Source organism: Protobothrops mucrosquamatus, unplaced genomic scaffold (genome assembly GCF_001527695.2).
Source record: "Protobothrops mucrosquamatus isolate PMUCROS unplaced genomic scaffold, P.Mucros_1.0 scaffold2911, whole genome shotgun sequence".
NCBI lineage: Eukaryota > Metazoa > Chordata > Lepidosauria > Squamata > Viperidae > Protobothrops > Protobothrops mucrosquamatus.
In genome coordinates, this window is record NW_015388937.1 from 164,219 (window position 1) to 187,001 (window position 22,783).

Consider the following 22,783-nt stretch of genomic DNA (forward strand, 5'->3'; position numbering starts at 1 on the left):
GATTGTTCTCTGATAGATTTCAAATACCACAGCAAGGCAATTTAACCTGTAAATTAACAATAAGTTGATTTCACAGATTCTTGTGATAGAAGTAATATGTGACATTTAAATATGACTATTTAATGTTCTTAAAAGTATTAGAAACAAGACCTTTCATAGAACTATTTTTAGACATGCATTATAACCCTGAGAAAACTTGTAGGTATGGCACATTGAGAGCTAGTGTGTTATTCTACACTGATATGTAGAAACAAATGCACGTTTACAACTTTTACTGTTTACTTCCAAAAGCTCTATTCATACATCTCACACCCACACCCATGAATATCAATCCCACTTAACGATCAGCTTATCCTGCTAAGTTTGAGTTCCAGAAGAACAGGCCAAAGATTAATATAGAACACTGTTTTCTCACTTTTCTCCCAAGGATTACAGTTCCCATACATGTTTATAACTTCCCTTAGATTTGACAAGTCCATAAAAGTTTAGCCAGTCCCACCTTGCCAATTACTATTTCACACTGGCAAATCATATACTGAATATCTGTTTATGAAATAAATGGAAATAGCACCTTATTTTGTTCTTATTTGTTCACACAACTTCTTTATAGGTTATTACAGGACCAACCTGAAGCTCATCAGATAACATTTAGTGACAAAGATAATGCAAAGATTCAGAAAATCTGAAAGGGTGGGTGCATTTGTGTGTGTATGTTTGTTTACAGAACTATACACCTGTTTGACAGCTGAGGTAATTTGGAGTTGTAGAGTTCAATATTGTTGTAAGTCGATATGATGTACTAACACACATTTGCATAACACATTCATGATTATTGAAATAAAGTTTATTCCACCAAATTTTCAAGGATTGCCATTACATAATAGACTGGATCGCACAAACTGGATACATGCAGTAATGGCTCAGATATGGATGGCACATAGCCCTGATTCTTTCGATAGAAAGAGGGAAAGTGATGGGATATGTAATGGCTGCCTACCCAAAGTAATGCTATACATGGGAATGTATTCAACTGAATCACTTTTCAAATAAGGCAAAGGCACACTTGTGAGCTCTTGTTAGAGAAATGTTATTCAACTAATTCTGAATTCTCTAGATGGTTTAGACTCCCTCCATTCCATCTCATGGACAATATCAATAGGGCTTTGTCGTCATGAACTTAAATTATTTGCATGCTTATAATTATTATCCTATTGGCCTCCTTTTAGAGTATGTTTAGCTAAACAATATGTGACTCTAATACTAAATTTTGTTCAGCTTTCTAAATAGCAATATAATATAGTCCATTTGACATGTGCTAACTGCACGTCTTACAACCTTATGTTTTATGTAGAGACATAGTCCCATATATAAATACGAGTGCCCATACAAATCGGAATGCAATAATTTATTCCACTGATGCACTGATACTTGGAAGAGCCGGAGGAAGTTGCATGGGACTGGGTGAGATCAAATCAGGCTGACTCAGTGGAACTTAAATAGCCTGCCATTAGGAATAAGAGACTCTTTTTGATGCCTGGGAGATGAGATTTCATCTGAACAACAGCTGATACTTTATTGCATACCTGACTTTGTGGATCCACATTCAACTTGCTCACTCACTTGATCTCATTCTCCCACAGACAAAGAGACAGTTCCTCAATATCTTTTTTGAAAGGTTTACTGAAAACACTGTTATTTGGAATCAATAACACCATATTATAATGTATTTTTAAGGTTTTTTTGTTTTGGAACTTTATTAGCACAAAGGATTGATTATTTAAAACCCTCTAGAGAGCTCATCATTATCACATTAAGACTGAAGCTGGTGTCTGGTACATTACAAAGAAAAAAAATACAACAATCCATAACACACAAAGCCAGCCCTTAGATAATATTGTTAGGTTCAGATAAAATGTTGGAAAACAGTATCCTAGAAAGGATGCTGTTCAGGAATGCTTATACCTAATGGGGGAAAAGATCATCAGTTCTAAATATAATGCTGTTTTCTTTCTAATCCCATCTTATCTTAGGTTGGTTTTCCTTTCCCACAAATGTTTTAGATTGCTAAAACAATCTAATAGGGGGACAATAATTATTCCAAACAAGATGGAACAGAGCTAACTACTTGAACAATAAAAATACTGGGGGAAATCCTACTGAAAAAAATATTCAGTCATAAATTACAAGAAGATTCTTGTAATTGATTGGAAAAAGAGAAGGAAAGTTAAAAGAGAAAGGAAAGGAAGAAAGGGAAGGGAATATAACCCACAGGCAGCAGGTCAACGCTTAACCAATTTTTATTATTTCTGGAACTTTTACATATGTCACCAAAATTTGGTAGCAAGTGGCTGATTTTCTACACTGGGCCTGCTCAATCTAATAGTGTAGATTGGTACACATGGTACAGTGTTTCATACAAATAGGGATTGCAGAACTCCAATGCAAATATCTTTGCTAATTTTAAGTTGATTTCAATAGATGGAATACAAATTGGTCATATGAATTAAACTTAATCAGAAACACTGTCAGTCACTTCAAAACTATCCAGTTTCATACAGTAGACATAGTGATAATTCAAGAATGAATGAAACTAAATCTCAGATGTTGATAAAGTACATGTACCCTTTAGTTCTACAGACAGTGGGCTCTTTTCCAAAGCATTGTGTCTGTCTATTAGTAAACTCTATTATCAGGTTACAAGTGCACAAGGGTTTTTTGGAAGTGACTACGAAACTATGTGGTACATCCTATGATGAAAAAGGTTATGAGTATCAAATAAAGCCACCAAAGAATTCTCTGGATATTTCAGAATGTGGGATTTCAGAATGCTTCCATAAATATAATGTAGCTTCATCACCGTGGCAAGACAATGAGTGGGATTATACCTAATACTAAGTCGTGCTTCATGGTTTGCTGAATGAAATGTAGGTTAACACAACCTGCTAAACCATTATGAAATGGTTAAAATCACAATGGCTGAGTTCATATAACATATTTTGGGACTCACATCAGACTGTATTTAAGCAAGATGTTGGTGTCTGGTCACATCTTCATCTTCAGAACTTCAATCTTGAGTTTTTAAATCTTCAAATAAATACTACTTACCATCCACAAATCTGTCTTTCCCTCCCTCCCTATTTTATTCCTTCCTCTTCCTTTGATCAAAAGAAAGCTAGAGTATACTCTCCAGTTTGGCTAATCTTAGCTGTGACTAAATTCCGATTAAACTTATAGAACATATTGACTGCAGTTAACTTTAATTGCGTTTAAGGAAATATTACATATCATAGAGTTGGAGCCTGCTCTGTGCAGAATCTACTGACTATGGCATCTCTAACAGACAATGATCCAGTCTGTGTGTGAATAATTGTTATGAAGGCTATTTTAACACTTTCATGTGGCAGCCTGTTCCACTGGCTGCCAGCTTGTACTGTCAGGACGTTTCTCCTCGTGTACAGTATATCCTGAACATCTTCCACTGATTCTCATCCTGTCCTCTGGGGCAATAGAGAATTCCACCCCTTTTGAGTGACACTTCTTTGGCAGCCACAGAATTGTTTGTATCCTCTGCTCTCCTAATATTGGCAATTTTCAGACACGGTGATTTTCTGCCTACTAGAAACGTGGGCAGTGAAAGGTGGGAAACTGCAAACTTTCACGTTATCATTTATATCTTGTAATTTTATAAAAAAAAAACTAAGTCTGGACTGCTTATAAGAACCCAATTTGGGGGGTCATATTTGCAGCCAAAAATTCTTGACTTATACACAAGTACAAGTAGTCCTTGACTTACAACAGTTCATTTAGTGACCGTTCAAAGTGACAATGGCACTGAAAAAAGTGATTTATGACCATTTTTCACAGTTACGATCTTTGTAGCATCCTCATGATGTCATCAAATTCAGATGCTTGGCAACTGATTCAGACTGTTGCCGTGTCCCAAGGTCATGTGATCATCTTTTTGCAACCTTTTAACAAGCAAAGATTCACTTAATAACTGTGTTACTAACTTATCAACTGTGATGATTCACTTAACCCCTCTGGCAAGAAGGGTCGTAAAATGGAGCCACACTCACTTAACAAATCTCTCCCTTAACAACAGAAAGGTTGGGCTCAATTGTGGTCATAAGTTGAGGACTACCTGTATATATGGTACCTGGGACCTGGACCTTAGCGCTATAGTTCAGGTTCTGCAAATGATTAAACTCTTCCATCCCACCCAGTTGGAAAGTGGCAGGTGACAGGCAACTAGAGATAGAACAATGGCAAACACCTAGGCAACAAGGTATGTCATTGTATTATTAAATTCTTATTTTAAATACTTTTCAATCAAGGACTGGCAAATGCATTCTTTTCGCTTAAAACATAAATACTCCCATGCAAACACACACACAAACATACCATTATTGTTCTAAGCAACAGTACATATGATAGTGTTCACAGCAGAAAAAAACCCATGCTCATAGTTATATCATTAGAAAAATACATCAATTGGTCAATAGCTAGCGAATTATAATTTTAGGTGTATTATGGACATTTTTTATATATATATTTTACAGAAACAATTCTCTATCAGCAGTCTAAGGTGCTACAGGAATAGGACACATAAAGCAGCATTCTAGGATTCCAAGAGAACTTTTAAATAACACAGGAACGAACACATGTAGAAATAATTCTGTGATACTTTGTTTATGGTGGCATAGACTTTTGTAGATTAAAACCAGTTTCATTAAATATTATATATATGAATTTTTGGATTGCGATTTTTACATTTTTGCCTTCTTCATTTGCAAAGAATGTATACATTATTATTTAAAGAAAATATAATTAAGAGCATCTCCACATAAGGAGTTTTGTTTTGCTATGGAAATAGCTTTAGTTTTGGTTTCTTGTATAATATCAACTTATTTGAAAAGCTTAAGTATTTTTTTTTTCTGATTCCAGTATACTTTATTTTGAAGAGGAAAAAATGATTTCTTTCTTTTCAAGATTACAGCTCTATTCACTTGGTGGATATATTTTTTTTCTTCACTACCAGGAACTCCTAGCTCATCCCCTTGTTTCTCAGAGAATTGAAGACAATCTCCCCCAACATCCACCATCCTGTTTAAAATTTAGAATCTTTTTTCTTTTCAAACTTGGCAACTATAAGATAGATGGACTTCAACCACCAGAATTTCCCAGTTGGCATAATGGCTGGGGAATTCCACCAATCTTAAAGTTGTCAAGTTTGAAAATCACTGATGTAGAACTTGGGTCCTCCAACACAGATCTATAGTTTGAACTACTGAGGAAAGAACCTGGTTGCGAAGTTGCCAAACTACCGGGCTGCTCTCTATTCTAGATTATAGTTCTCACAGGCTGTGCAATGCTGCAGAAGATAGATCACGTGACAGTAGCAAAGCTCAGTCATTTAGCAATCACTTAGATATTTGGCCAGTGGTCAAAAGCGTGCAGTATGAACAACCAACCACAGGGTGGAATGCAGCAACTCATTTTATTTCTGTAATGTTTCCTACTTCCAGGGGCTTGACTAAATGCTTTTTCTTTTCCTAGCCAGAGAGAATGTTGCAGGGGGATGGTGGATGGACAAAGGGGCTGTGGACTCTACCTGTGCATCATCAGGAAAACTGAATAGAATGGGACTACGTTTAGTAGGGGGAGAGAAACTAGCAAACGAAAGTCTGAGTTTGAAAAAAGAGCCCATCTGGTTGGGATGTGGAGGAAAAAAACTTTCCAGAAAAACATCTCTCCAGTCCAGAGCATCCCTTCTTCCATTCTGTCTTCCTTCCCCCCCCCACGAATGACCTAGACTGGAGAAGGTTGGGAAGAAGTCAATTCTGCAGTTTATTTGAACTTCCTTCTGGTCAGCTGAGGAAGAGCACAGACTGTTTTCTCTCATTCTCTGCAGCTCCAGGATTTTAAGGCTAACAGAGAGTACGATCGCGGGCCAACTTCAAACAGCTTTGGAGGGATGGGGGGTCAAACAATGCCAGTGTGGACGTGGCTCCATATACTGGTTTTGATTTTTAATAATAATAATAATAATAATAATAATAATAATAATAATAATAATAATAATAATAATAATAATAGTAAAGTTGGAAGGGACCTTGAAGGTCATCTAGTCCAACCCCCTGCTCAGGCAGGAAACCTTATACCATTTCGGACAAATGGCTGTCCAGTCTCTTCTTAAAAACTTCCAGTGTTGGAGCATTCACCGCTTCTGGAGCCAGATTGTTCCACTGGTTAATTGTTCTCACTGTCAGGAAGTTTCTCCATAGTTCTTTCATTTCATTTTTTTTTTCATTTTATTAAATTTATACCCCGCCCTTCTCCCGGAGGACTCAGGGCGGCTTACAGCCAGTTTAAAACAATAATACAAAACAATACAAAATTTAAAAATGATTAAAAATAAATATTCAAATTTGGCCGCTTCTACTAAAAATTTGATTAAAACCAATTTAAAATCTAGATTCTAGATTGCTTCTCTCTTTGATTACTTTCCATCCGTTGCTTCTTGTCCTGCCTTCAGGTGCTTTGGAGAATAGCTTGACTCCCTCTTCTTTATGGCAGCCCCTGAGATATTGGAACACTGCTATCATGACCCCCCTCGTCCTTCTCTTCATTAAACTGACATACCCAATTCCTGCAGCCGTTCCTTATATGTTTTAGCCTCCAGTCCCCTAATCATTTTTGTTGTTCTTCTCTGTACTCTTTCTAGAGTCTCAACATCTTTTTTACATCGTGGTGACCAAAACTGGATGCAGTATTCCAAGTGTGGCCTTACCAAGACATTGTAAAGTGGTATTAACACTTCACGTGATCTTGATTCTATCCCTCTGTTAATGCAGCCCAGCACTGTGTTGGCCTTTTTGGCAGCTGCAGCACACGGCTGGCTCACATCTAAGTGATTGTCCACTAGGACTCCGAGGTCCCTCTCACAGTTACTACTATTGAGCAAGGTGCCACCTATGCTGTACCAATCAACAATCGCGTTTAGGCCAGGAACCTATAATTAACTGACAATGGCGGCTATTTAATCATTTTTGGACGCTTCTCCGCCTTCAAGGTGTATCGCACAAAACCAACATTCAAGAGTTTCCGGAAGACATAAGCAGCTACTTAAACAGCTCAGTCGGCTCAGCAGCCCCGTCAGGCCAAATCGCCGTCCGCCACGGCTGATCACGAAAGCAGTGACGCCACGGCTGAATCAGCCGCCTGGTGGCGCTGTCGATCAATCCCGGCGGCCGGGGTCAGAGCTGCGCACCGGACTAAGGCCTTTTCGTGAGATGGGAGGGGGGGGGAGGAGGAGTCCCCAGACCTGGCAGCTCTTCCCGCCGCCCGTGGAGCGAGGTCGGTGTCCTCATCGGCCTCCTTTGTCTTCGCCAGAGGGATGCAGGGCGGGGGGGCACTTTAAGAGCCAGGCAGGCGCAGCGTCCCAGGCAGGGCGAGGGCGCGGCAGTCGCTCTCCCGGTTTGGCAAGTTTCCCGGAGGATGACCGAAGAGGAGCCTCTGCCGGCGCTTACTCCAATGCGCTCCAACCGCTAGTGAGTGCGAACCGCCGAGGACGGGAGAGAAGCAGCCGCTCGGCGCATCAGCGCAACCCAGCAGCGTTTCCGAAGCCGGAGCTGAAGGCGAGGAATGGCAACCCAACGCAACAACGCAGACTGGATGGGCTCCCTGCCGCCCGTCCTCGGCGCCCTGCCGCTTTCCAGGCTGGCCATACCAGGTAAATGGCGAGCGAACCGACCTTGCCTGCCTAGGCGGGTCCTCGTTGCATCTCTGGCGGGCGCGCCCTGCATCACAGAAAGGTGAAATATGCTTGGGCAGATTCTGCCAAAAATTTAGCAAAGGGCACCTGCCCTCACGAGAATACCCTCCAGATGTACTGACCTGCGATATCCGTGATGGATAGGGCCTGTGGGAACCGGAGGGCCTTGTTACACCTGGAGGACACCTTGTTACACCTGGATACACCTGGATAGGGCCTTGTTACATCTGGAGGACAACAGATTGAGGAAGAAGGCCAACCGGGTTAAAGACTCAGGAACTCAAGGAGTTGTAATTTAAACATCTGGAGGGGAAGGGGGATGGTTGTGATAATTACGGTATGCGAATGCAGGTGCCATTGATCTAATTGAGGTCCAGAAGTTAGGATGGGTTGTTGGGTAGATTGAAGATCTAGTTATTATCTTGAATTTGGGCAGTTTTGCCCTTAAGGGAAAAAAATTAAATAATTGTAAAATTATTTCATTATTTGTCATTTGCGATTCAAAAACAACAACTATCAAAAACAACAACTATCAAATGAGTATCTTTGGAATGGAGTAGTTGAAACATTTTATAAATGTTTCCTTCCTTGATAAAATAAGTATATGCATTTTATATATTATTAAGGTTTACAGAGTACAGGTGGGGGATTTGAGAAGCATTTCCCCAGAATAAGAATTTGATACATTTTGTTAGGGTTATTACACCCAAAGAACCCCAAGAGCAAACATAATAGAAAAGAAAGAAGAAAACTAAATCAAATAGTTTTCTCCGGCATCCAAATGGAGCAGCCAGAAATTTGGCTACAACCAGACTACCATTAAACCTAAATTTGGTGAAAAGAAAATTTGAACATAGGTGGTTTAAATTAAAGCCAGTTTGGTCTAGTGGTTAAGGCACCAGGCTAGAAAGCAGGAAACCATGAGTTCAAGTCCTGCCTTAGGCATGAAAGCCAGATGGGTGACCTTGGTCCAGTCATTGACTCTCAGCTCAATTCATCTTAAAGAGTTGTTGGGGAAAACCGGCAGGAAAGTATGTTAAATATGTTCGCTTCCCCGAGTTATTTACAAAAATAGTAAAGGCAGAATCTAAATAAATAAATAGGTCTGGTTGAAAAATCAGTAAAGGGTATATTTATTTTTCCTAAAGTTAGAAAGCCGCTAAAAGATCAGCCAAAAACAAAATCAGAGATTGCCAGTCTGGAACAAATATCTATTTGAAACAATGAGCATTGCTTTCTCATTGGACTACAGATAATATTGGGGTAGATTTAATTATTTATTTACTGTATCCGAAAGAACATCAAGAAAGAGATGTCTGTTATTTCAGAGACCTGTTTGTACAAAAACTTTGCCCATTGCTTCCAAAGTCTGCTAACTGAGGATCTGTTAGATCAAGTTTTTCTGTATCTAAATATTCAATTACGTATAGATGATATTAAATATAGAGAATACCTTTTCTACTTCTTAAAATAAATAGACGTGGCTTAATAGTGCTCTAAAGGAATATATTTATTCATGATAAAGTATTCAGTAACACTTGTATCTTTTTCATAAAAGCTGATCATTAGCTTGGGTCAAACAACATTCCCATACTATATTAGATTGAGAACATATAATTGCAAATGTAAGCTTTTTAAGAGGATTGGCCTTTACTTAGCAATAACCATAGTTGACTTCAACTAATCTCAGAGTACCAGATTAGATGAATCATTTGTTCTTCTTTAAGTCTAGTCACCTTTAACAACTGGAAAATCCATAGCTGGCACACGGTGAGCTTTGATTTGTGTTTTATTTGCAATTAACAAAGAGAACATTAGCAGAACCTACTGCTAAAGATATAAATGAGGAAATGTGCTGGTGAGTCATAACCGTAACCAATACAAATGATTTATTGAATGTTGCTCAAAATCCTATTTGAAATATTTTTGACAAGCAAATGGGGCTAGAGAGTATATCATATTAAAAGTAATCTGCACTGTCACTACCGTGTAGAAAATCTACATTATAGAGAATGAAGAGAGAGTGAAAAGGTTACTTTTAATTCACATATCAATTTTTCCAGATTTAAATCCAATTACTTTTTTGTCCTGAAACCTTCTCACTTGAAATGAAATGTAAAGCTACTTTTCCTGCAGAATTGGAAGAAAAAATATTTATCACAAGTATTTATTACAAGGATTTTATGTCTAGTTCATGTAGCTGTAAAGCAGTAGTTCTCAACCTTTTTAATGCCGCGACCCCCCAACCGGTCGTAAGTCGAGGACTAAACCGGTCGTAAGTCGAGGACTAAACCGGCCGTAAGTCGAGGACTAAACTGGTCGTAAGTCGAGGACTACCCAACCGGTCGTAAGTCGAGGACTTTTCCTGCCCGGAAGCGCCGCGCATGTGTGGTTCCGCCCCCTGTGCCAGCCGAGGCGTAGCTGGCAAGCGGCAGAGACGGAGCAGGCCGACCACCAGCTGGCCCAGCTCAAGGGAGGTAAGGCACCCGCCGGAAAAGGGGAAAAAATGGCGGACAGCCTTGCTTGGCGACCCCCGTGAAATGGTCAATCGACCCCAAATGGGGTCGCGACCCATAGGTTGAGAACCGCTGCTGTAAAGTCATTCAGACTGCTATTAGAGAAAGCTGCACATGGATGTAGAAGATGAAACAAGCATTGAGAGATTGAATGTAGAATAAGCCAATTAGAATGCACCCTTCTGTTTCATTCCTATAAGCATCTACTTAAATTTAATAATTACCAGAAGAGCAGGAACAGTATTTAAGTACTTGACACCAACCATAATGCGTTTTAATAGGACAAGATATCATAGCATCTACATTCTCAATGTTCAAGCCATCAAAGGGATGAAATTGATAGGACACTAGAATCTGTTTTAAAAGTTATTGGCAAATCCCAGCACTTGGCTTTTAAAACAATGATTTGTCTATGCAGGAGTAGTCAACCTTGGCTCTTTTATGACTCTTGGACTTCAACTCCCAGAATTCCTGAGCCAGCCATGCTGGCTCAGGAATTCTGGGAATTGAAGTCCACGAGTCATAAAAGAGCCAAGGTTGACTACCCCTGACACAGTATCTCAAATATCAAATAACGTTTTTAATTTTTTATAACTTAGAAGATTCAAATATCCACTGCTGGTAAATATTTCAAATATGCAGTACCTCTTTTTTAAAAATCTATTTTATTAATAAATCCCAACAGTAAAAAGCATGCATAGACTATAAATAAAAATTAATACATTTCTTTCCACCCCATATTCTCCATGTACTCTTTTATTTCTTTATTTAGGAACAATACTTCTTATTGGTTGTTCTTCCTGTTCTAAAGGAAGGTTGATGGTATCCACTATTTCTGTCTCTTTTTACTTTTATTCTAGTAAAGGTACTATACTAATTATATATATGTAATTCTATATGTGTTCAAGAAATACTGCACACTATGAACTCTTAATATTACATCAGGAAGATTTATTTCTGTNTTTTTTAAAATATGATTTTTGTCATAGTTATGATAGAGCTGACAGTTATGTACCCATGGCAGGGCCACCTGGTGTGCACATTGTGCACTGCACAAGATTGCCACATGAAGCAGGGCAATACTTGCAACTTTAAAAAAAAATACTCAAAAACTGCATGCCACAATCATATAGAAAGAGACTGCGTGAGAAGGAGATACAACATTTTAAATACTAAAAATGGTTGGGGATAGTGGACTTCTGCACAAGAGAATGCCACCAGTGGCCCTAACTAGTTGTATGCAAAATATTTCAGATTAGAATGATTTTGTGTGTGCAGTTCCATTTCATCTTCCAAACATTTTTTTTCAAGTGTGAAACATTCATGACACATTCCAAATAGGCAGTTTCAGTCATCCTGAAAGTGTTCTGAGGTCAGAGAGCTGTTTCAAAATTTAAATACTCAACCTTGTGCTCAAAATACCCTACACACAAAATGTTTGAAACAGTACATTTTGAATACAGATTATGCTATAAAAAATGTCTTCCGCTACACTCTTTACTGAAATATTTTTAAAGCTTCTTAAATCTGTTAATTTTTGTTGTTCAAAAAGACCAGTAGGCTGATTCTAGAACTTAGACATTGGGTCATTTGTTTAATTTTAAGTACATGTTTAGAAAACATCAGCATCAACACAATCCCTTGACAAACGTCAGTTCTTACTTCTTTCCCTTGAGAAAATTATCCATTTATGTCTTTTCTTTGTTTTTTGATTTTAGCAGTTAGCATCCCATCAAAGAACCAATCCTCTTATAACTGATCCTTTCATCTCACGAACTTTTGATGAAGAATGTTGTCAAATGTCTTTTGAAAATCCTGGTAAATGGTATTGATAAGATTGCCCCCATTCACATGCCTGTAGAAATATTAAAAATCTCCCAAAAGGTTAGTGAGGCGGAATCTATGTGGATTGTCCTACAGCAAGGTGGCTGCACAGTCAAGCCAGTTGTTTAGACTGGATTTGGCATATTTAGTCATCTATTAAATCCTTCCCAAGGATTATTATTATTTAAATGTATATGCTACCCAACAGTCTTGCAGCACTGATCTGTCTTCATCCAGTTTTGTTTTGTTGTTTTGCACAGAAGTGACCAATTATTGAAGTAGAAAATTTCAAATTAATTATCCCCCTTTGATATTGCTTGGTATATCCCATATTTAATTATATTTTTAATATTATTTATTACTCAGTTAAACCATAATTATGTAATTGCTAGGATTTAAAGGTTTGCCCTGCTAGCCAAATGAATGCAGTCTATAAAATTAGTTTCATTTGTATATATGGCAAATTAAATAATCTACATATATTTGAATATAATACTAATACAATACAACTTTGTGGTGATACGGTATACATTGTAATAATGCACTATTCCTGGTATGGTACTACACTGTTTCTTTGCAAGTAATTTGTAAAAGGAGGCTCAAAATATTCAATACAAGAAGTACTCAACTTACAACCACAACTGAGCCCAAAATTTTTGTTGTTGAGCAAGATAGTTGTTAAGTGAATTTTTGACCCATTTTATGACCTTTCTTGCCATAGTTGTTAAGTGAATTACTGCCGTTGTTAAGTTGGTAACACGATTGTTAAGTGAATCTGCCTTCCCCATTGACTTTGCTTGTCAGACGTTCGCAAAAGGCGATCCCATGACCCGGGACATTGCGACCGTCATAAGTATGAACCAGTTGCCAAGCATCCAAATTTTGATCACGTAACCCACGGGGGTGCTGCAACGATTGTTAGTGTGAAAAATGGTCATAAGTCACTTTTTTCAATGCCATTGTAACTTTGAACGTTCACTAAACAAATGATTGTAAGTCGAGGACTGCCTGCATAAGAAACACATACCAAAAGAGTTATAATCACTGGAAGGAGATAAGAAGCTTACCCTAGATCTGTTCTGAAAGCTGTAAAGGGTGAACTTCATCTGTCTCTTATGAGATTATTTTTAGGTACATCTGAAATTTGATTTACGCTAAGATTGGATAGTTCAAATATCAGTATATTCCATTGTTTGGTCCCTTTGGTCTGACATTTGTTCCACCTCATTGTTGCATCACACTGGAATAGTATAAAATTAGGAATCCCATTTGGAAAGGCAAGGAGTACATTTTTAAAATAATGTGTTTGTATGTATGTGTGAATGCATGTATGTATATAATGATTCTAATTACTGCTGGTAATTAGTTTTGCAAGAATAATATATTGCCTTTTTTCCCCAATATAGGTTCTCATGACTCCTTCAGCTACTGGGTGGATGACAGATCTCCTGTGGGACCAGATCAAGCCATAGCAATTCGGCGGTTAGCTAAAATTCCTTTGGTAAAAAAGCTAATGAAGAAATGGTCAGTAACACAAAATCTGACATTCAAGGAGCAGCTTGACAGTGGAATACGCTATTTTGATCTCCGTGTATCGTCCAAACCAGGTGAAGCAGGACAGGAAATCTACTTTATACATGGCTTGTTTGGAGCCACAGTATGTGATGGACTTGTGGAGATAAACAGCTTCTTAACCCATCATCCTAAAGAAGTAATTTTCCTGGATTTCAATCATTTCTATGCTATGGATAGCAATCATCATACGTACCTTATCAGCAAGATTGAAGAAATATTTGGATCAAAACTCTGCACAAAAGAATGTGTAGAAAATGTGACACTGCAAAATCTCTGGGAAAAGCAACAGCAGGTAGAGGATTTTTTTTATCCTATTTCATTGGATCTGAATCTACATTTTTATACTTCAAACTACTTTTAGATGGCCTTTGGGAATGCATCTTCGAAGGTGATAGGATAAGTTTGAAGAAGGAAATCTGAAAGCGGAGCAGATAATAGTTTTCAAGGATCTAGAAATTCCCATTCTATAATATCTGTGACTTCTTGTCTTTCTAGCTGGACTCCTTTTCAGGTGGATGTTTAATTGAATAGAAATTACCTTGAATCTGTCCATCACCGTGTATTACCATTTTAAAAAAATCTGGAGCCTTAAAATGAAAAATGATATCTGTCATGGAAAGCTAATCGAAGATTCTTCTCTATGTCAACCTTACAGGGATAGATCAGATCAGTAAATAGACTACAGGTAGTCCTTGACTTATGACCACAATTGAGTCCAGAATTTCTGTTGCTGAGCGAGACAGTTAAATGAATTTTGCCCCATTTTACGACCTTTCTTGTTAAGTGAATCACTGCAGTTGTTAAGTTACTAACACGGTTGCTAAGTGAATCTGGCTTCCCCGTTGACTTTGCTTGTCGGAAGGTCACAAAAGGTGACCCCGGGACACTGCTACCGTCATAAATGTGAACCAGTTGCCAAGCATCTGAATTTTGATCATGTAACCATGGGGATGCTGCAATGGTTGTAAGTGTGAAAAATGGTCATAAACCACTTTTTTTTGTGCCATTGTAACTTTGAACGATCATTAAATGAACTCTTGTAAGTCGAGAACTAGCTGTTCACATTATTGAAATAGGCTATAATAAAAAATTGTAACAGCTTGATTTCCCCTCCCCACCCCTAAATCCCAATGAGAACCAAGGAAGACCTTGCTTGAGTCTCTTCTGCATACTGTCATGTTTCCTAGGCCTTAAAGAATGTTTCAGCCCTCTTTATTTATGTAATAGTTCTTGCCAGGACTTTTTTTCTCATAGAACGCTCAGAACGGAGTTCCGGCACCTTTTTTGGATGGAACCTTGTAGGGTAGGCAAGGCGGATTTTATGACGTGTATGAGTTCCGGCACCTTATTTTTTTTTTAACAAAAAAAAAGCACTGGTTCTTGCCTATTTCCCTCAAGGCCACCCTCCTGATTTTGTACTTTCTAGCTAAACATAGACCTCCTTTTAATAATTGCTTATCTACCTCTGCAATCAGTTCTGTCCCATTTTCTTTGATCCATTTTCAATCCTGGTTTTTCCATGTTTCATAAAAGCTACATTACCACAATATTGTTGTGTTTCCTATGAACTATATGCCTTTCCCAATTCTGCCACACTTTCTGTTCCTTCTGGATTATCAGAGTCTTGAATTTCTCCAATTATTTCAATTATGTGAAACAGCTATCCTTAATCTTCCCCCTACATTAACATATTCTGAAGAAATAGGGAACTCCAGAGACTCGGTCATCTGTGCCATTTCTTTTTCAACTATAGCCATATGACAGTGGTGGCGAACCTATGGCACGCGTGCCAGAGGCGGCACTCAGAGCCCTCTCTGTGGGCACACAGGCCATGCCCTGGAGATGGCAACCGTTCCTCTTCAACCAGCCGCCCACTAACTCGCCAAGGTCCCACATGGCTGGATGCATCCCAGCACCCATGCGCTCGCTGGCCTCTGTGTACAGAGGTCGATGGTGTCAGACAGCAGCCGCCCCTGCCACACCTTGCCCTGTGACAATGGCACCCTCGCCCTGCCTCACCTCTCCCCGCAGGATGAGTCTCCTGCCCACCGCCCCACCTGGCAGAGACCCCCTGGATCTCCCCCAACCCTGCCCGGCCCCCACAAGCATCCCTCCCCATGAGTAACATCGAGGTGATCATGCCCACCTTGGCCACTCCCACCCAATCTGCCATGACCACCACAGCCACACCCACCCAGTGGGCCACGCCCACCTGGCACCCGGTGATAAATAAGTGGTTTTGGGTTGCAGTTTGGGCACTCGGTCTCTAAAAGGTTCGCCATCACTGCCATATGAGAATAGCTTTCTTCAGCTCTCTCTCAAAAATAAATAAAAAAGCAGCAGGTGCCAAAACTGTCCACCAGGTGGCGGTATTTGAATATAGATGCTAGTGGTAGAAGTTTATTCAGTTTGATACTGCCCAACTATAAATGACTTTGAGCAGCTCACAACACAAATAAAAGCAATATTATAAAACAATCAACAGAACCAGATTTAGACAAAAAATAAAAAGAGCAAGATGGTGAACATGGCAAACCTCAAAAGCTAGAAAGTTGAGGGATATGCTTCCAAATTAATGTGATGCATTTATTCATAATCGTAACCAAACATTTATAGGTGATAATTCAACATTATCCCAGCCATTTGTTGTGGGGACTGCCTTTCTTCCAGAGAAAGAAGAAAAGGATACCCAAATGAGGGAAACCTATAATTAAATAAAGCTTTCACAATGCAGTATGGCAGAGGAGATGTTATTGTTTCCCCCTTGTGCATTCAAAAGGAGAGTTGGTAAAATATAATAGCAGCAAGTAGAACAAATAATGAGATACTTAATGTAACCCCACCTATTGTGTAAGAACTCAACAAATGGGTGATATTCTTTTCATTTCCCTTAATCTGTGATGACATTAATTCTGTTTGCTAATAGATTAAGTATTTGAAGGCAGATAGTGCTGACTGATTATTCCAAGACTAAAATGCAGGGGTCTTCAAACTTGACCCTTTTATGACTTGTGGACTTCAACTCCCAGAATTCCTCAGCCAGCATGCCTGTTAAAATGGAATGGAATGGCAGCTCCTGCAATCCAATTCAGTATCATTTTCGTTGTTATAAATATAATAGAATTATATAGCAAGTTTTATTAAATATTGAAAGCTCTTCAAATTGTTTCCACAATTTTGGAACATCCATTAGATGATAGTGGTAGTAACCAGTTATGAGTTTATCTAGTAACGCTTGACCTGATATTGGCCGGATTTTACTTTTAATATTTCTGTGCTGTTTCTTTTCCGTAATGTTGTACTCTTTCCCCATTGTTTATAAGGCAAGGTTAGAGAATGATGTGAATATAAATGAATTTAACCCAGGAAGAGATTTTGCTTGCCTTATTTTTACCTCCCTTTTTTCAGGTTCTTGTTTTCTACCATCATCCTATATGTGAAATATACCCTGTTCTGTGGACAGGAAATAAAATGCCAGCTCCCTGGGCAAACACAACTAATGTGCATAAACTACTGCAGTTCTTAGAGACCACCCTGAATGAGCGAGCAAAATATGGAACTTTCCATGTTTCCCAAGCTATTCTCACACCAAGAGTGAAAACTGTTGCACGACATCTCAGCCGGGGCCTGAAAAACACTCTTGTTCACAGGTAAATATCTGCTTAAGTTTTCTATCCAACTGTTAATAATTAACTAAATAAACTGGCCCACCTTGTAAAATCATTAAGAGTAGAATCCTTTGATTCCTGGGAGATTGTTGTAAAGGTCACTGGGAACTGATAAATGACATTTAGTCACCACGGAAATGAAATGTTTGAAAAAAGCTGCTGAAGTGGCCGGAAAAGATAAAATCGGAAATGAGATTGTAAGAGAACAAATTGGCATAGAACCAATCTTAAACTACATAGAAAAACAGCAAAATAAAGTGGTTTGTTCACCTGGAGAAGATGTCTTGGGATTCCATGCCATACAAGGCATATACAAAATGAGGAGAAGTTCAAAGAACACAATCCATTGTCTCTCATGAGAGACAACATCAAAGACCCATTCCAACAGCCTCAGTAGTTGAGGCCTCCAAAAGAGCAAGAACCAGAACTTTGTATCTCCCTCAGTACTCGAAGCAGTAAAAGAGAAAGTAAGGAGATTGGGAGCTGTCCTCTGGAGATACCTGCCAATTGGAATTGGGCAGAGAGAATATTCCACCTGTTTTCCTCTTCCATTAGAACCAATTAAAAGAAACCAAGAAAAATAAAAGAGGAAAAATGACCAATTTTCATTCTTAAGTTTCAGAAGAATACAGTAAGCAGATTTTGTGTTAGGATCCTTCAGAGATAAATTTGTGATGAAAAGCCTTTTTAGATTTCATAATGTATACATACATCATAAGGGCTCATTAAATGAATGACACATAGAATAATAGCTTTTTAGATTGGGAATAACTTTTTTGTGACTGAAGAATTTTTTTATTTCTGTACTTTACTATGAATGGAAGGCAATGGAGGTGGCAAAACCCGTTATTTCCATGCAGAGGAAATGTCCTCTGATTACCTGGAACTCATACATGATCTTCTATTATAAAATATAAACAGGCATTATCTTCTGGGATAAAATAAGGCTCTGTCTTTCCTGCTTTCTGGCTCAAATTGAAGTGACATGACACACTAGACAAATTTCAAAAAGGTATTTTAAAACTATCACCAGTTTTCTTTTGAAGGAGAANTGGATAGGAGCAAGGAGAAGGAAGTTGCCAAACTTGTAAAAACTTGCAGGGGTTCTCAACCTTGGAGTTGAAGTCCACAAGTCTTAAAGTTGCCAAGGTTGAGAACCCCTGAAGTTTGCCTCTTATGGACGTTAATGTAAGAGAAGACACATATAACCTCTAGGCATGAAAGTTTTTTCCTCAACAATCTTGGCATTTACGAATCCATTGTGATATATAGTGATACAATCTGTTTCCTTGTTGGCCATTTCTCTGTAGCTGGAGCAGCATAGAAGATAGTTCAGAAAAAGATAAACTTCCATTCCCTTATGCTCCCTGCTTAAAGAGATATTGGACCCCACTAGTAAGCAAGCAAGAAAAGATGAGTCTTGTTTTCTCCTTCTGGATATCTGAGCAAGAACCAATGAACAAAAGGGAATTTACTCTGGGAAAAAAACCTTGTCTTTTTTCATTTACTATTTTTGTCTACTCATTCAATCCATGTAGCTCAGTGGGATGGAAGATCAGACTAGGAAAAATAAGAAATTTAAATTTAATAATTGTTCCCATCAATGGCCTTTTCTTCATTCAAAGTAAAGGTGACAGTGTAAAACTTGCACTTTTTCCAGTGATGATTTAACCTTACATATAATTTACCTTAGTGACACTTTTTAAGATAATTGGACAGTTAGTTCAGCAGGATTTCACCCACCCATCCCCCCCAAAAATAGCATTGAATGCAGTATTTACTAGAAGCTGTAAATTGGACTGCAGCTTTTGCACAAATATATAACCACAATACAGTGAGCAAAAAGGAAAACAAAAACAGAATTATCCCTTTCTGCACCCCTCAAGGAAAATAGTAGGTGGCTGTAAAAATGAAAATGTTATTGGTAACTATAACATGGTTTATTTGGTTTTGATGTGATAACATATATAGACTCAGTCAGTACTGAGCAGTTGGTGTCTTCCAGATATTCTGGACCAGTTCCCATCCACCCCAGGATCATCAGCATGACTAATAAATAATGAGGGAGTTTGACACCCCTGATCTAGGCTAATGGCTGTATGAGTCAACAGAACCCATTATTGAAGCAGAATTATGTTTAAAGCCAAAATAAGAAATAATCCTTAACTTTATTCTGAAGATATGTTGACAAATTAATGGTTCTGTTTTCTTCAATTACAGTGCCTAATATAGTCTATTAACACTTTAATCTCTCATTACTTTTAATTTATTGCAGTACTAGATTGGTCAATTATAGTAATATAGCAAGTAACATACTATAACGACAGTGGACAGAAAAATAGTCTCAGCAGTGGCAATACACAGGATGCTCAAACCTACCTTCATTTCTATCAGAGTTAAAGATCCATTGTTATAACTACAAATTTCTCTTTGAAAAATAATTGCTATACAGTTATAAGGTACTAGATGGTGCTAAATTGCTTTCCCTTTTTTAAATAACCAAATGTGTTGTATCTTTATTTTAATAGCAAAAACAATACAACTATAGATAATATTACAAATTATGTGATACAGAAATATTAAATCAACAAAAAGTAGACAAACCAATCAAATATGATTTATTTTGCTTGTATTACCTCATTCCTACTTTAGGATAAATAGCTGACATAAAATGTGACTGTAATGGCAAGTTACCTAGATACATAATGAACTAGGCAATGTTTAATTTGCTTGAAAGAGGTTTCTGGATAAAAGAGTGAATTTAAAAAGGCTTGTCATTCTTCACATATCAATTGTATCTCTAGTGATTTGCTTCTCAAATCCAAACACTTGAAAGCAAAAATTCACTTATAGTGTTCACGATGTTACAGCAACATCTCTCACTTTATTGTAGGGAAGGACAAAAATAATAACTTAAAAAAAACAGGCAGGAAAACAATTTACTTAAATTACATCACCTGCTTAAATATTTTCCTAGCACCTTTATCTCTCATTAAACCATAGTGTAGTGTAGTCTAACCTAGTAGTAAATAGTTTAACCTATTATTAAACTATTGTTAAACTATTACTTGGCATAGTGTGCAAATTAGATCTCAGGTTCATAGTATTTATTTTGAATGCTTAAATGCTGTTAGCAAGATGTAGATATTAGGTGGCATACCAACATTAAAAAGTCAATTTTAGAATTTTAGATACAATATAAAAATAATGCACAAAATAATGTTGATAAACAATGTAGTCTGCTTTTAATATTCAGCTATTTTCCGAGTTCATAAATAACTTTAAAAATAATACTATTGTTTATCTACTATGTGCCGCTAAAATCCTATTTTTGGAAAATTTAGATGGTGTTGCAATGCATTTGTTAATTTCTTTCCCTCTTCTTGACTTATAATATATGAGCGCCTCAAATGTGGCATGCTTTTGCTGATATATTTTTTTTAAATGATGAAGTGTAATATGCAATACAAATAACGTTCTTATTTCCAAGAAGTATTGTAGATTATCTACAGTGGAATCCTTGGTGCTCTCTGATCTTGATTATTTTCTTGCAAACGTTTCATTACCCTACTAGGTAGCATTTTCAGTGCTAGCACTATGAAGCTTACGGCGCACCAAGAACTCCACAGTTCAACCCTGAGATACAAATATTCTCTTCTATTATGACATAATCTACAATATATGTAGGTAATATATTATTATTTATAACATAAAGTGTGTCTCATATATCTGTGACATAATATTTTCCTTTATTTCTCATAGAAATCTTCCTTTCATTTTGAACTGGGTGAAGTTGCAGAAACCAGGAATCATGGGAGTTAACATCATTACTTCAGATTTCGTGGAACAGGAAGACTTTGCAGCTACCATCATTAGATTAAATAATCTCCTGTTAGAAGGTAAAAAAAATACTGATTGTTTAAAGGGGGGATTCATTTGGGAGTATTTAATGTATATCAATTACTCTATTTCAACACTCCCAACCATTTTTCTGTTTGACACAGTATGAAGACAAAATGCTTACGTTGACCTCAATACATAGATCTAAACTTGCAGGATAGCACGTCCTTCTCTGCTGTGCATAGGAACATTCTGCCTGCCTCTGTGGAAATACAGGATGTGATGCTGGCTGACCAACTGGAACTCAGCTCTACAACACATGGAAATTATTAGCAGAGGCCTCTTCATGGACTTGCTGAGTATGTACATCCTGCATCTCGTGAAACCCGGAACTCTGGCTCGAAGGATAATAATAAATTATAAGCTTGAATTCATCAGGTTAGCCAACAGTTTACCTCTCTGGATACCTCAGGCAGAAATATGTGCTGCACTTGTTTCATTACTACTATATTGTGTGTATTCTGCTACCTCGGTCATTCTTTAAGGAAATATCATTTCTACTGTTTGCTGTGATCTTTGGTAAACACAGTAATATGTGTGAATTTTTAGAGTTAATTATGTGTTTAGACCTCCATTTTTTACTTGAACTTGCATTTTAATTCATTATTTTGGAGAACTCTAACTGGGTACAAAGAGGAATTATTTTAAATGCAACACTATTTATTTTGTGGATTTTTTTTTTAAAGTCCTAGATTTAGAATCACTTCTGAGAAGTAAGAGGCTAATACCACCTAACCCTCATCCCATTCTTCCCATATTGGAATTTGCACAGAAGAATGTAAATAGGAAATGGCACTCCAGGATACAAAGTATCTGCCATTTTGTAGAATTTATTAATGCAATAATTTTCAAATTGTAAAACAATATTTATGCGTTTATTTTTTTGTAAAATATGCCTTCCTATTTAATCCATTCTGGGCAGTTCATGGTAATAAAAGTTGCTGGCATGCCACGCAAAGTTATTATTGCTGCAGTTTCATATGCATTTTTCCCCTGAGAATAAATCCTACTAAACTAAGTAGAACATGTCAAAATAGATATTCTAGAGACTATAGCCTACACTGAAAGTTTAGTACTACACCGTTCTTTAATTTAGTCTCCTTCAGTTAAGCCTCCTTTAGAGAAGGCAGTCTGTAAATAGGAACCCACCAAATCTGTATCTTGATCATGTATGTATGTATGTATGTATGTATGTATGTATGTGTATATATATAGCATTTCTCATGGTAGAAAATTGTAATGATGACTTTTAATAAGCAAAAGCAACTTAATTTATTGTGTAGTACCAGTCAAAATGCAAGAAAGGCAGGCAGCTAGTTCTGAGTGCCAAGACTGGGCCAGAAGAAGAATCAATGGCAACTCTCCAATATTTGCCAGGAGTGCTATTTTCACTTTTGTGCTATTTTAATTGAAAGATTGTAGGAGGAGAATTTATAGCTATTTTCCTAAGTACCTGTTTGGAAATTTCTCATAATACATTCATAGTAGTTTGTGTTGTTAACTTGCACTGAATGTTTTAATGAGAC

The 22,783-nt window shown here is 37.6% G+C and overlaps 1 protein-coding gene across 1 annotated transcript; it reads left to right on the top strand.

Annotated features, from left to right (window-relative positions):
• Window positions 1-7,644: 7,644 nt before the first annotated feature.
• PLCXD2 (phosphatidylinositol specific phospholipase C X domain containing 2) lies at window positions 7,645-21,379 on the top strand. Its single transcript, XM_015825985.1, has 5 exons — window positions 7,645-7,732; window positions 13,521-13,981; window positions 17,098-17,339; window positions 21,120-21,256; window positions 21,362-21,379. Exons 1-5 carry the CDS (start codon window positions 7,645-7,647, stop codon window positions 21,364-21,366), a joined length of 933 nt encoding a protein of 310 aa, XP_015681471.1. The 3' UTR covers window positions 21,367-21,379.
• The last annotated feature ends 1,404 nt before the right edge of the window (window positions 21,380-22,783 follow it).